This window comes from Gouania willdenowi, chromosome 1 (genome assembly GCF_900634775.1).
Source record: "Gouania willdenowi chromosome 1, fGouWil2.1, whole genome shotgun sequence".
NCBI classification, from domain to species: Eukaryota; Metazoa; Chordata; class Actinopteri; order Blenniiformes; family Gobiesocidae; genus Gouania; species Gouania willdenowi.
Genome location: NC_041044.1, coordinates 9338523 through 9354429, shown reverse-complemented (window position 1 = coordinate 9354429; position 15907 = coordinate 9338523). Strand labels below are relative to the sequence as shown.

The following is a 15907-nucleotide window of genomic DNA, read 5'->3' as shown; positions in this document are numbered from 1 at the left end:
TAATTTAATTTAGTTTGTCAATTAACATCATATAATCCAGAGAAGAAAATTATCCTCAGTGTGTTTTTGAGTCAAAGTCAAAGCGCAGACCTTTCTGCTAACACCTTGTTTGGCCCAATCAGAGCATTTTTTGGTTATATAATAATCATTGAATAGCAATGGCAGCCATCTTGAAAAATGGCCACCATGTTTAATATTTGAGTGGCCTTTTTCCTAAATAGTGGCCCTTAGACAGTGACGTGCTATGACCACTAGGGTTGGGTAGGCAGGGCGTTGCAAATCAAGACCACCAATGACAATTTCATATGTTTCTGCTGGCAAGTGTTAATTCATTTCAATTCAACTTTATTTGTATAAAGCAATTTACAACAATTCATCTCAATGCATTTATCAAAATATAAATTTCATAATATGAAAGAAAAATCCCAACAAGATCCACATGAACAAGCTTTTAGGTGTCAAACAAAATCCATATTGTAAAACACCATTAAAGAGACATAAACAATTATTTAACATAGCTTCCATACTCTCCCAACAAGATATATCTCATGACACGACAGCACATCTGTTGTTTGTGTTGGAAACACAGAAACACAGAGAAAATGACAACAACAACTCAGAACAGCCTCAGCGAAGCGCATCCACAAAGCCAATCCTTTCATTCACTGTAGAAAATATGAACAATTTTCTGACCTTTCCTTTGATGAAGGTTTGGTAACTCAGGTGTTGGTCTCCATCTTTTAAAAGCTGTCGTTTTTACTCAAAAGAAAGTTTCTCTATTGTCTCTAGCGCTGTTATCCTGACTGTAGTGTTATCCCGTCCACTCGCTCACTCACGTGATATCAATTCACTAATGCACTGTGAACTTACGTATAGCATTTAGCATAGCGCGGTTACGTCCAAAGGCAGCGTAGAGAGCTGCCTTTTTATGTAAATGGTTGTCATCTTGGGGAACTGACTGTGCATAAAAACACGCTATGGGAACAGAGGCAGAGCAGCCGTGTGCTTTTGGGAGAGGGTGTGGCCTCCTCCTGCCTTACAGCGGAGTGAGACTGTGCAGCTGTTCCAGGAAATAGCGCTGTTTAGTAATTTGGGCTATGAACTGCACAAAATGCTGACACTTTCAAACTTATAGGTACTGTAGGCTATGGAACAATGGAAAAATAAATAAATTATAATTATATTATAATTAAAACAATCAAAATATTTTATTTATTTATTTATTTATTTATTCAGTTTATTTCCGACATGGTTACATTCACTTTTTTTTTTCATTTTTTTTTTTTTTCTTTTTTTGTACATGCCGAAAAAGGAGACGAGAGAAGCAGTTTGCTTATCCGGGTCCCGTCCCCTGTTTTACCATCGCAAATTTACATGGGTTTACATGTCTCTCTGGTCAAACATTCTTGAGTTGAACAGTCCTTTTTTGTGTATTCTCATCTGTGTTGTCGTCCTCCTCTCTATCATTGTTCGTGTTGGCCTTGTTCCCTGCCAGACGTTGTTAGCATTCCTCCAGTTCAAGAACAGTTCCTCTTTCGAAGGTGTTTGGAAGGTTTTTTCCCTTTTCATCCATAATGTCACCACTCGGGAATGTCTCTTTTGGACACACAAGTTTGCAGCTTGTTTTGTCTCTACATCAAGGCTAATTCAGCTGTTGTCAGCTCTATTGGCAGTGTTGTATTCTCCACTGTCAGATCCAACTTGTATAAACACATTATTATATCCTAGTTCACAAGCAAGGTAGTATTTTAATGTATTATATCAATTCACCCTTGGGTAGCCACTGCCTACCTTGCCTACCCTGACTGCACATCACTGCCCTTAGAGAGTATCTGTGCCAAATGTCATGTTTTTATACCAAAGTGAACGATTCTCTTGAAATATGCAATTAATCTGCTGCACTAGACACCTATTTAAATGTGCTTGTAACATGTTTGATTTGTTTTTAATTTTGCTTAATATTTATTCCTAATCCACTTTCATATCCACCTTCATTAAGACCTCCTGTCATCTCATTGGATCCCAGCAGAGAGAGTTACCCCTTCTTCTGAGACCCACTGTATGGTTTAAAGTTCATGTACTTAAACCGCACTTAAATTACAAACAAATGTTACAGCTACAAAATGTTTCTCTTTCCTCGATGGTTGGGATTAAGGGAAGACAGTGTGTTTCTGTTTCACTCACCTACAGCCATCATGTAGTCCCAGCGGTCCAAGTAACACAGGTTGAAGCCCTGGCCGTCAGATGTGGAGCTTGTGATAAAAACTGGAATGTTTCTGTCACGGTTCTGCAGGATGCCCACTGTCCATGCACAGAGGAACCAGCTAACAGTCATCAGCATCACTCCCAGAATCCTCAGCAGGTGGAGGCTGGACATGTAGGGCACCCTGTGGGCCGTTCGTGACAGAAACACCTTCAGTACCCTGTGCAGAGACAACAGTCCATGTTAGATGGATAAATACAAAATAAAGGCAATAAAAAAACTGCTTTCAATATGGAAAAACTTTATATGACAATATGAAATTGAGAAGTGACAGACCAAAAAAAAAGTCATGGGTTGAGACCCAGAAGTTAGTGGGCCCCAAAGTTATTTTCAATATATTTTCTATTCTGAAGGCTAATAACTTATAAAGAAAAGGCCATCACACACTTCACTGGTACACAATATGTTTTACTTTAATTGGAATTATTAAAATTTTTGGTTTAAAACTTGTTCTGCATCAAACTAATCTTAGAATTTGATATTTTTCTCGATTTACGCGTAAAATGTATTGGAGTTGTAGCTACAAACTATTGAAATGCTTAACTGTTCGAAATAAAACTGGTTTATTTACAAATAAAGCAGTTAAATTTTTGGTCATTGCCAAGATCTTTAAGTTAATCACAAGTCAGCAAGTCATTTTGTTGAGGCATGTGAACATGTTTAAAAGGATCTGCAGCAGCACCAACATTACAGGTATCTGAGGTGGTTTTTTTCCATGTAAACTGTTGCATGTCTGTTAGTGTTAGTAATGATTGTTTTATTATTTTAGAAAATGCTGCTCTACAGAAAATGGTTTAAAAAGGGGAAATAATTATATCCAGTGAGGTGCAGCGCTGCAGAGGTCTGATTAAAAGTAGAATGACCAGGCTAGGCTATATCTATATAAACCAGGCATCTACGACCTTAATCACAATTTTATTATATTATATTTAATAATATTATATTTAAGGTATACAGATCATGTCTGACCACACAATACATATAACTTTAAAGCAGATGAACTTTAGTGGCAGACCACAAAAGGTACCACATCTGTCAGTTGAGAACCCAAAATTATTGCTACACTCCGCACAAATCCCCTGAAACCTAAATGATCAATGATATTTCTGACAGTGTACTTAACAAATAAAACAAGAGAGTAGAAAACAAGAGGATCCATAGGATTGAATGATAATACCTCTTTATAGCAGTGGTGAGCAATGCTGCCCAAAAGCTAGAAGATAGAGACTCTTTAATTGCACTGATGTGTGAGTGGCTACAATTGGCTGTTTATGTGTGATCAACATTTCAAAACATTATTAAACGGAAAACAGAATCGAATAATTTTATAACATTTTGGTTAACATGATTTCAAAGATTTTTAAACTTTTAGTGTTCTCCTCGACATTTAACAGAGTTAAAGTTAGAAGGGTAATATGATGCAGCTTTATGGACGACTCCAACCCACCCGTACATCTTCAGCGTCACCGTGCCATAGACGATAGAGAAGCCCAGCATGCGGACCCAGCGAAGCAGGATGCACCTAAAGGTGCTGGGCCTAAAGTACAGGATGAAAACCTGCAGAGGCAAAGGTACACACTAACTAATGAACATACTGTAGCAAAGCAAAGGTTTCTGTTTTTGAGATTATTCACCAATCAGAATTACTTTTATGAACACCTCCCCTTTTTGTTTCCATCCATCTATCCATCCGAAAAACAATACAAACAGCTTTTCACTGTCTTCTGGTGTTATGTTCTGCTTTTGGCATTAGTATATTTTTGTTCATGTCTGTCATGTTTATTTTATTTTATTAACAGGTATTTTTTGTCAGTTTTTGCTTGTATTGTACTGTTTGATGTGTAGTCGGTTTTATAGTTGAGTTAGTTGATTAATGATAGCTATTGGGGGGTTTGCACTTTAGTTTTTAAGTATTGCTATCAGTAAGGCTTTAAAAATACATTTTTCCAGAATAAGTCTCCAGTTCAACATCATTTGACTTCCTCTGTATTTCTAGCACTCGACCACTTTATGCATTCATCTTTTTTGGACTTACATGCACAACCCAAACTCTAAATTTTACAGAGATATTTAAAATCAAATGCATTGACTGAACAGAAATTGTATATACTGTGAAAACACAAATGAAGTATCTAAACTCACCATAGGAGTGAATGGAATGTGAGTGCAAATGTCCATCTATGCCCATTTCTTTCTGTTAGCTCTGTGTTAGTTGCCACTACTTTTAACAATAAATTAAGTTCTGTGAATTTCCAGACATAGAGACTGTTAGCATTACCAGATTCACCAAAAAGTGTTTCTACATGGACGACAGACCACGGTTGTACCTTGGCTTCTGTTAAGGATTGGACAGCAGAGTGGATGACTGTAATCCAGGAATTAAAGCTCATTCTGCTGCGACAGTCAGTGTCAGCCACTCTGAATAAGAGCATCAGCTAAAGCCTAAAATGTCTATGCAAATTTACATCATTGTGCTGGGAGCACTCATAAAGGATCAACTGTTGACAGTCAGTACGTATAGAACAGAAACATCCAGAAGAAGGCGGGTTTAATCAGCAGAAAGCCCTGGTGCCTATTGGCAGATTGGAGCTTTGGATGGAGACAGAACAGCTCTGCAGTGAGGTGGAACGTGATTGGTAAATATGAAGCTACACAGATTATTCTAAAGCCCAATGATTTACAACCAACGTCTAGGATTCAGTGAAGTAGGTTTTACACTGTTCTTTGTTTCTTTCTTTCACTGTGGTTTAGATTTTGTGAACACTTTTACAAGTTCAGACGGGGGCAAATGTTAAAAGTAATGTAGATATTTGGTTTAGATACTAAACAAAATTTGCATTCCATATTAGCCAGGTAGTGCAGAGCTACCATGGGAACAGCTGACCAGCTGAGATACTAGGCCAGCCAAGTTTCTAACATTCATACGTATTAGACAAATGTCAAAAGAGTTTGGTGTTAATACGTTTTTGGTGTCTCCTTTGACTCGTTCCCTGCTGGAGTATTTTACATTCACTGGGACAGGGAACAATATAGCACTTTCACCTGTCACTTAAATACAAAGAGTTTGAATTCTGATTAGTTTAGGGCTGTTAGCCCAAACCGATGTTGAGTAATTTTATTTAAAGTGAACTTTAAAGTCATTGTATGTCCATCATGTTTATTCTACAGTATTGTAAAATTACTCACAGTAACATTTATTGTAATACCTCTTGTTTTTAAGTCCACATCACAGAACTTGTGTAACATTTACAGCTGCAGAGCTCAGAGCCCAATAACATAGACATATTCATAGTTAGTTATCATATTAAACTAGTTGATAGCCATGTACAGCAGAGCATCAGCTGTGCACACTAACACACAGAGATGAATGGACACTAAATTCATAGGCACCTCTATAAATGGCTTTTTTATTGGTACCATGAAACAGTGATTGAATAATAATCTATGAGCAGAGCAAAGGAAGGTTCTGAAATATCTCCATCATCCCTCAGACACATAAATACACACAAACACACACACACACACACACACCCTATTCACCCTTCCACAAATGGTCCATTATGATATAATCCTGGCTGCTGTGCTGTGCAGTGATCTGAAAAGAGCTCTAATCTGTGTCACTCTCCGTCTGCCTTCCTGCCCAGAGACTCACCGGGAAATAAAGGAGCAGAGAGCCGAACAGGATGGTCTCTAGCAGGAAGAGGCCTGACGCTCGGATCCTCTGAGGATGAAGGATTAGGAGATATCAGCAATGATCAGACATGAAAAGCACAACAGAACAAAGACATTTACCATGTCTTCTCGCTTTGTACACATTACCGATATCAAAGGCTAAATCCATCCATTAGTCCATCCATCCATCCAATCATCCATCCATCCATCCATTAATTCATATGCCACTTGGAAATAAGAGCAAAAATAATATTGAAAATCATATACATCAATGTTATTCACGGACAACATACAACATTTTTTTAAGGATTAAAGCAGATTAAAACAGTGCAATTCTATACAAAGAAAAGCTAGGGTCAGGTTAGTTTATCTTCACTTATTTTTCACTTTTACATCATTGTTTAGCGTACATTGTTTAGAAGCTAAAGTCTGACAGAACTTCTGGCACCTTTTCTGAATGTTATAAAGCAGGCCACATTTGGCCTCCTAATCACACAGATCAAAGACAATCTGCTGTTGGTCAGTTTCTAGCACTGTGTATGTGGATGTTGCATGTTCTCCTTTAGCATAGAAAGACGCTATGGCAAAAAAAGATGGACTAAAATTAAATAAACTGTCCAGTGGTATGATGAGCTGGGTGCCTTTTTTTTTTTACAAAGAGATGATTTGTGTTGGAATAATCTCTGGTGTTAAGGCATTCACAATTGGAATTTTGTTACTGTTAAAAATGACAAATAGAGCTTTTTGTTGCATTTTGTGTTTTTTAATTCTGTCCTTGGAATCAGTGCTGGGAGCAGCTCCTCTGACTCTTCCCATATGGGAGTCCTAACCTGGTGAGTCAAAAAGACCTGACTCACCCTGTTCCGGCGATGCCTGTACGCAGCCATCATGCTGACAAAGATGAGAAGCATGAAGACCCCCTGCATGGCCAGCACAGCAGCCCTGAGCAACCAGTCCTCCTGCACCCAACAGGGAGCGCCATCCTGACAGCTCTTACAGCCTGGCCAGCATGGGAGGCAGATGGGCATGTTTGGGTAACACACACTGTCGTTCACAAAGCCTCCATCTGAAACACACACAGACAACCTTCACAAAATCACACAAGCAGCACATAAGGGATTTGTGGGTTGAAAATACTTGTGCAAGCTCTGATTACAAATTTTGTGTTTTTACATTTTGTCAATGTATTTGCCCAGTTTCAAGTGCAGGTTCATACAACAAGACAAACACCAAACATTTAAAACCTGAACATTTGTTAGCCGAAAGATTTCAAGCAATTATTGTTTTTTGTTTTTTTTGTGTAACTAAAAACACTTTTATTTATGCATGTAATTCCTGGGACACCTACTTTCAACAGTAATTCTAGTTGCCACTTTTAGTGTGCTGATTTAATTAAATACAAATTGCAAGCAGGCTTTTTCCGGATACTGATTATTTGTCTCTCTTTATTGCTGTGCGTGCAGTTTAGCATCACATAGACTAAACACCAACTTTTGCTTTTAGCCTTTCACAACAAGAGTCCTGAATTAAGACACTCATAATCAAAAGTAACTTTTGCTTATTGATTTTAAAATACAATACAGAATAAAAGATTTGATTCTATTATTTAAAGAAAGAAAAGAACAGAAAAAATATATAAATCTTATTTCCAGTTGCTCAGCCTAGAATTAGGTTGATGGAGTTAATTCATTTTCTTGTTACTGCAGCACAAAATTACTTAAGTTGTTTATTGAATCATCTTGTGGCAGAGAGAAAAATGTGTTTGATACCCCTAATTGTAGAAAACAAAGGTCTTGAGTCAAAACAGTTTTGTTATTAAGGCTTTACTTCATTTTTTTGTGAAAAAGAAGGGAGTAATCTCAGATTTAGTTACATTCTAATGAAATACCTAAGGAGGGAATCTCTCCTGTGGACTTTATACACATTGGATGTTTCAAAGTGTTCACAAACATATGGGATGTGTAAAAACATAAATACCGGAGCCTATTAAAATAGTAAGCATGGGCACATGACACAGGAACACAGAAATCTTTAACGGCATCCTTATATGCTCAAATCCTAGTGTAACGAAATACAAAGTCGCAGTCTTAAAGCTGCAGTTTGTAGAATCTTCTCTCCACTCCTCTTTGAAACCGAAACTGAACCTCCCTTACCGATATTTTTTGTAAAAGCTCTTAACAACTATTTTCTCAATAGAGACTAGTGACAAATGTATGGACTTTATCTTGTGTTATTGAATATTTTTCTGGTGTTTTAGACATGAATGTACGTATTACTCTGTAGTTACTGTCCTGAGCAGCGGCTGCTGCCGTCAGCTTGTCCTTGCCAAAGAGCTCACAGAGGTGGCTACATTGATCCCAGCTTCCTGAGCCACTCTGAGCAGATTGACAACTATCACTTCGCATCCAGACTGCAAAATTAATTCACCTTGAATAAACTTCTCTTAGATTTACACGCGATTTATCCCATCACAAATCGGACCGTTCCTCCCGTGATGCTGTGTCTAACGCCGCCATGTGCGTCATTACACTTTTACTACCGAGGGTACCTGAACTCGCCTGAATTCAGTCGAGCAGCCAATAGTAACGCCAAAAACAGCTCATAGAGCACACCTGTTTGTAGAAAGATCTCTGATTGGCTGACATTCAGATTCCAGGAGCATGCAACTCCTGGAGTTCTACACTTCATTTACAGAGCTGGGAGAAACAGAATAGATTCACTGTACACTCAGAACACTTTGGATTACAATATACTCAAAGATGATTTTGGATTTTTGACCAAATTACATATATAAAAAAACATAACACCATACCAATATTGAAAAATGATTTCACAACATCATATAGAACCAAAAGTTTTATGAAGAGCGATTAAAAAAATAAATAAAAAATTGTGTTGGTATCTCACCCGGCTCCTCAGGAGGTATCTCTGGGTTGTAGTATCCCACTCTACAACGGCAGCAGTACTGACCAAGTCTGAAGCCCCGTCCTGGAATTGGCACGCACTGAAAGACACAGATCAACTCCAATCTAATAGCAGACAATAAAAGCAGTCATGCCTTACTCTATTCAACATATTTCACACATAACACATAGACTAATGCATTTCCGCACTTCTACAGCAGTTAGATGTTAGGGACAGTGTACATGTGCTTGTATGTGTATGCATGTCTCTGCACAAACATTTGTAACATGAAATGATGTGCAAATAGGATAAGGCTACAGTATTTAGTCTTTTTAAAAGGAAAAAGAAATGGAGCTTGTCTGCCAACATTTAGAACATGTACAGGTGCAATTGTAAATGAAGTTGCCTTTAAGCATCTGCCTGAATTTCTATGCAAATATGTGCTCAATAGATGTGCATGTGTCTGATGAACTGGTAACCTGGCCTTCTGTCCTCAGTAATCTGAAGTGGTCCCTAGAGATGTGACGCTAAGAAGGATAAGCAGAAATACACATGTAGGATACTGTACACCCATAACGGCTGAGGCCTGGATTCAAACCTGCTAATCTAAATAGTTGACAGTAAGGGTGTCCAACAATTTAAGCATATTGTATAATAAATCAAAAATATAACGGAGTTCTTATATCAGCAATTTTAGGTCTCTTAGACCTTTAGGCGAATATAATCTGATGCTTTTTTGTTTTTCCTTCTTTGTTTTCACTCATATCAAACTGATATCAATATACAGTATCAATACGGGATCAGGACACCCTGAGGTGACAGTATTGCTAACCACCTTGTGGCCTACACAGGGTAAAAACTAATTATTTATATGAAAACGCATGCCTTGAAATCTCATTGTAAAAGCAGCTCAGGTTAGACAGGTTAAAAACAGGATTAAATTATTTGCCTCACACACACACACACACACACACACACACACACACACACACACACACACACACACACACACACACACACACACACACACACACACACACACACACACACACACACACACACACACACACACACACGCCTGGATGTCCCGTGTCTTAATCTAAGCTAAAAGCTAAATGGACATGTAAAGCCTCTACTGAGTGCTTTATCCTCTTCAAGGGAAATTCACACACACTGGCGTCACAAATGTATATATACAAGCTGACAACCCACTTCTGAAAGTCTTAGAACTAATGCTCTGGCAGAATATTAATGCCGTATGGATTATACACGGTGCTCGACTTAAGTATCCTATCGTCACATCTCAACTCAGCAATGATTTTAATTTAGAGGATTCACTCATCTGTCACTTTGAGTTGAAAATACAAACCATCATTCAGGTCCAATACTTGGAAGGTTCCTGGTGGGGTATTCTTACAGCGGGAAGAGAGAAACAAGTGTTGCAAAATCCATAAAAGTATTGCAAAATCTCCTCACTTTTCCTAAAATGTTATTTCATCCTCCCACTTGTCCCAAACATTTAAAGATCAGGAAGCCATTAATTCACTGAAATGCTGCACCTCTCTCACACATAATGCCCATGTTTCAAGTAAGAGTAAAAAATATTGTTCGGCTGTCTGCTCAAAGTAGCAGATTGGTAGGAGGAGGTACTAACTAACTAACTTTCAAATCGTTTCATACTACTATGCTGGCCAATATCAGGGTCCAAAGGCAGAGTTGTTTCTTTAAAGCACGGCAAAATGTCGTTTTAAGTGTTTTGTTTTAAATGTTTTGTTTTAAATGTGAAGTTTCTTGAAGTAACAGTATTATTGTCATCAGTTTTTGTTCAATATGAATTTAATATTAATTTCAGTGATCAAAATGATTGACTTTGTGTATATTCTGTTACCTCATCATGTTGTCGAAGTCTAAATTTTTACAGATGCCATTTGATGTACTTATTACTTTGGTCTTCAAATGTAACAGACTCAAATATAATCATCAATAGATGAAAATAAATATATGAGAAGAGATCTGTGAGAATCAAAAGCAAGACATTACATTAAAAGTTACAAAAACATTAAGATGGAGAAAGTAGACAAGATGATATGAGAATCAGTAGATTAAGATATATTATATATTATGACAGTACAATACAATGCATGATGATAACTTTCTGAGCAAAGTGCACACTATAAAAAAGTCACACAAAGCTGAAGCAACCCAGGAAAGAACAGAGTGGTTTTCATTCATTTGAAGGATTTTTTGCGTTCTCCTATTGTGCTTCAGACCTCTGTCAGAATGCTGCATAAAAGAGGAAGTATGCCAGTAGGCTGGATTATCACTATAATCCATCAGATCATCTCACAGTCCACCAACAAGCACAGGCATCTTTAAATAAATGGGGGATGACTGGGTCTGGACAGACAGGCTGGCAGGAAAAAAGGTAACTGAAGCTGAGAGGGAGCAGATCCAGGGACAGTTTCATGTAATACTAGTAGAAAACAGAAAAAAAACTTAATTTGTGTTACTAGTGATTATACCAAAAACATAACAAAACAGGTTCTGAATGATAGACGTATTAAGATGATAACAGCACAGCCTTTCTTAGTCAATAAAGGGTTAATTAATCAGTGAATTGAGAATATCACAGTCCATTTACTCTGAAAGGTTTTTACATGCCTCTTCTTCATATTTGCTTTACATTTGAGGCTAAAATTTGAGTCATGAACAGTTATTGGTAAAACCATTTTGACCAGTATTAATGTAAAGCCAATAATGAGCTCTTTTTGTACACCTGAGCAGGTGGTGATTTTCTTTAACCTCGGTGAACATGGAAGGCTACAGCTTGTCATACTTTGGCTGATGTAAACTTTTTGTTTGTTTCCTAATCTCATCTTGATGCCTACTAACCCAAAACAGTTAGCTTCACGGACAAAAATTGGATACAATTTCACTAAACCCAACTGGTTAATGTAGAGGATCTGTGTGCCGGACCCCCTGTATGCTGGACCTCTGAACATCTCTCTGGATTACAAACCTGCTGTGTCTCATTTTGATTTCTCTGCCTCCCTGTATGAAGGTACAATCTTGCCAGGGATTCATCAGGGATGGACTAAGCCGACACGGAAGTGCTCCTTCAAACAGTAGCAAAGCACCAGCACCGCTTGACTCGTCAAGAGAATCAGATTCAGGTGATTGTGTGTCTGCATGCCAGGAGAAGTTCTCAGCGGAACTGGTTGCACAGCTGAGCTCCATCGCTGAGATGGCTGGGCAGGGAGGACGACCTCTAAGCAATGGGAGTTTTTTATCAGCTCTTTCAGTACGCCACCACTACGTCACATGCTAAGCCAGATAAGTTCACCGGAAAGTCAGGAGATTGCACAGTATATTTCAAACTATTGCCCGCTGCCTAACGTCTGAACGCATTAAGGTTTGCTTTATTATCTCCCATCTCTCCAAAAAGACACTCATCTGGGCTCTGGTTGAATGGAATCAGCAATCTGAGATCTGTTTTTTGCTATCAGCTTTCACCACGGCTTTTCCTGTGTCTTCCAGCAAGTACAGCTAGGCAGAGAAGCAGCCAGTCAAGATCAAGCAAGGTAGCAGGAGCTTTTCGTATTGTGTTACTGAATTCCAAACACTAGCTGCTGACAGCAGTTGAAACTCTGCTGCTTTGTTGGCCGCCTTTATCAAGGGGCTTTCCCGAAAGGATCAAAGATGTTTTATTTGCTGTTGACCTACCTTTGGACTATTTGATCTCTTTTCCCCTTTTTTCCCCTCCCTCAATAGGGAGGTTATTCTCGGTCAACCTGTGTGTTACTTTGATATGTGTGAGGTTTTCAGCAAGGACAGGGCTAAGTCACTACCCCTTCACAGAGCATGTGAATGCCCTATCAATCTCCTCCCAGGTACGTCTCCGCCGAGAGGCAGACTTTTCTCCTTGGCCATCCCAGGAAGGGTCCTTTAACAGCAGGGTTCACCCGTCCATCCTCCTTTCCCATCAGAGCAGAATTTTTCCTTTTTGGAGAAGAAAGACAAGTTTCTTCACCTCTGCATCCATTACCGTGGACTCAATAACATTACTATCAAAATAGGTACCCTCTTCCATTAATGACTTCGCCTTTCGAACAGTTGAAGGAGGCCAAAATTGCCACCAAGCTGGACCTTCGAAATGCCTATCACCTAGTCAGAATAAGAAAGGTACGAATGAAAGATGGCTTTCAACACCCCCACGGGTCTCTCCTAATACTTGGTTATGCTGTATGGAGTCACCAATGCTCCGGCAGTTTTCCAAGGCTTTATCAATGTCATTTTCCATAAAATGCTGGACACTTGGTTTATGTCCATCTGAATGATAGTCTGATTTACTCTCAGAGCAAAGAGGAATGTGTGGATCATGTACACAGAGTCCTGGTACAATTTCTGGAGAACAAGCTCTTCATCAAAGCCGTAAAATGCGAGTCCCACCAGCACTCTATCTCATTCTTGGGCTTCATAATATCTGAGGGTGACGCGATATGGATCCTGAGGAGGTCAGTGTTGTTAAGGATTGGGCCACTCACGTAAGGCATTCCAAAAGTTGTTGATTTTGCATATTTTTATTGAAAGTTCATCATTAATTTTAGTATGGTGGATGCCCATTAGCACATTCTTACCTCTCCTCAGAAACCATTCTCCCGATCATCTGCCTTCCTGTGTGACAAATTGGTGACTGTTGAGGTCTATCCTGCCAACATTGTTTTCAAGTTCACTTGAAAGAATATGTTACATTGGCACATACAGTAATATAACGATTGGTGGGGCTTCATTATGCTGCCCATTGATAAGGTACTTCCTCAAGTCGAGACAGACACGATATCCAATACCAGCTGATCTGTTGTAACTGACCTCCAGGACTAGATTTTGCTTATCACTTGCCTCACTGAGCCTTGGAATGCCTCTATCCTTGGTTTACCATTAATTGACAGATACTATCCACTGAAGACAGTGGATCAGCTGATAGAGGGGTGAACTTCTGATCGAGAAGTTGGGGCTTCCAATGGTTTACTAGCGCCTTGCATGGCTGCTCTGTTCCATTGATATGTGCATGAAGTGCTTTGGGACTACCTCAGTGGTATAAAAATTAAGACCATTTACCATTCTGTTGCCAAGTGTTGATTCTTGTGGATTGTATTTTAACATTTGTGCAAGCAGTGTTTATTTTGTTGAGGAACCTTTATGTCCTAGTTTTCTTTTTTCCAAGAGAAACTGGTGGGACAAGCCAGTAAGCGGATTGTGCGGTGAGGAAGTAAGACGACTTATGTGGTCCATACTTGTCAAGTATCCCATTTTAGCCAGGAAACTCCCGTATTTTACCCCTCTTTCCCGCCATCTTCCCGTATTAGTATTTTCCTGTAAATATCCCATATTTTACTGTAGTAATAATTTAAAAATGTCTTACTAAACTGAACGCCGTCACTAGCCTCGCAGAAACTGCCACCTGAAATGTCCTGAGTGGCAGTTCTCGCGAAATTAGTGCAGACAGCGGCAACAAACCCGGAAACAACTCAGAAAAGAGATGGATAAATGAAGACGTTCTGACAAAAAAACAAAGAACTGGTGTAAATACGTTGTGAAATGTGACATAGAGTTTACCTTCCTAAGGAGCACCAAGATGGGACACAGTTACACGTTTTGTTAGATTAGTAACTGAGATATTAACGTCTCCCACGGTGGAAGCAACCACGTAATTCAACATGAAAAATAGCCAATCACAAGCGCCACAAATATGCACTTATTTAAAAAAGTGTTACAGAATGTTAAGTCTGCAACAACAAATGTGTCTAACAAGTCATTAGTGAATACCATGGAACCACATGAGTGAGCATGAGAAATTATAAGAAAATATGTAATGAAAATAAAATGTTAATGTCTAACTTAAAGACAAGCAATGTGAAATTAACAGTAAATATGCAACGTGTTGACTTGTATATGACCTGTAAGTATATTAAATAAACATGTGCTTCATATACACATTTATGTTTTTATTTAGGCTGTTTTATAATTTAAGAATTAGGGCTGGGCAATATATCAAGATTGAAGATGTATCGAGTTTTCTATTTTGGCGATATAGAAAACTATAATATTTCATATATATATATATATTATAGCTTATTATGTATCAAAATACTAGTTTTAGGAGTCGCTGCTTTTACTTCTCAGAACAGAATGTAAAGCTCAGTTAGATGGATTTCTGAGTGCACATATTGATCAGCTGTTTGTTAATAAATGTCCCTGTGTGGCATTTAGCATCAGCAAATTTAACCCAGAATTGTCTTTCTGGTCAGACTTTATTTGATAAAATCATCCAAATTTATATCGTATATCACCATTTTGAGAAAATATATTGAGATATGAGTTTTGGTCCATATTGCCCAGCCCTAGTAGGAATGTTGACAGCATTTCAATGTTAATAAAGGTCGACTTACCAGATTCTGATCACATAATTGTATTTAGTAAGTGGTTAATAAGTGGGTATTTTAGATTTATTGTACACCTGTCTTCAAATATAAGGGATGGTTGGTTGGGTGGGTGGGACGGCTGGTAGTGGGCGCCAGAAAAAGCAGCTGAATGACCAAGCTTCTTACCCTATTTGTAAGGGAGAGCCCAGCTACCTAAAGTAGGAAGCACATTTTGGTCACTTATACTCTTGATCTCGTTCTTTAGGTCACTCCCTAAGGCTCATCACCATAGGTCAGGGTAGGAATGGAAATAGACTGGTAAAACCAGAGCTTTGCCTTTTGGCACAGTTTTCACTTCACCACGATGGAAGCACTCAGAGTCCGTATCACTGCAGACACTGCACCAATCGGCCTGTCGATCTACTCCATCCTTCCCTCACTTGTGAATAAGACCCTGAGGTACTTGAACTCCTCCACTTAGGGCAGGATCTCATCCCTGACCTATAGAGAGAGCACTCCACCCTTTTCAGGCCAAGGACTCGGACTTGGAAGTGCATATATATACAATAATGTACACAACTGTATTTTATTCTTTGTATTTGTATAACATTCCCTAGGGGTATTATGTCTTTTTCTTTGATCAGAA

At 38.6% G+C, this 15907-nt stretch overlaps 1 protein-coding gene across 1 annotated transcript in view; it reads right to left on the bottom strand.

Annotated features, from left to right (window-relative positions):
• The window catches only part of gpr179 (G protein-coupled receptor 179), a 33265-nt gene that overhangs the window by 9381 nt on the left and 7977 nt on the right, over positions 1-15907 (bottom strand). Inside the window, exons 3-7 of the mRNA XM_028458129.1 lie at positions 8843-8939; positions 6793-7001; positions 5916-5984; positions 3711-3820; positions 2185-2423 (exon numbers count right to left, since the gene is read on the bottom strand). Coding sequence (XP_028313930.1) covers positions 2185-2423; positions 3711-3820; positions 5916-5984; positions 6793-7001; positions 8843-8939 — 724 coding nt within the window. The remainder of the gene's footprint in view (positions 1-2184; positions 2424-3710; positions 3821-5915; positions 5985-6792; positions 7002-8842; positions 8940-15907) is intronic.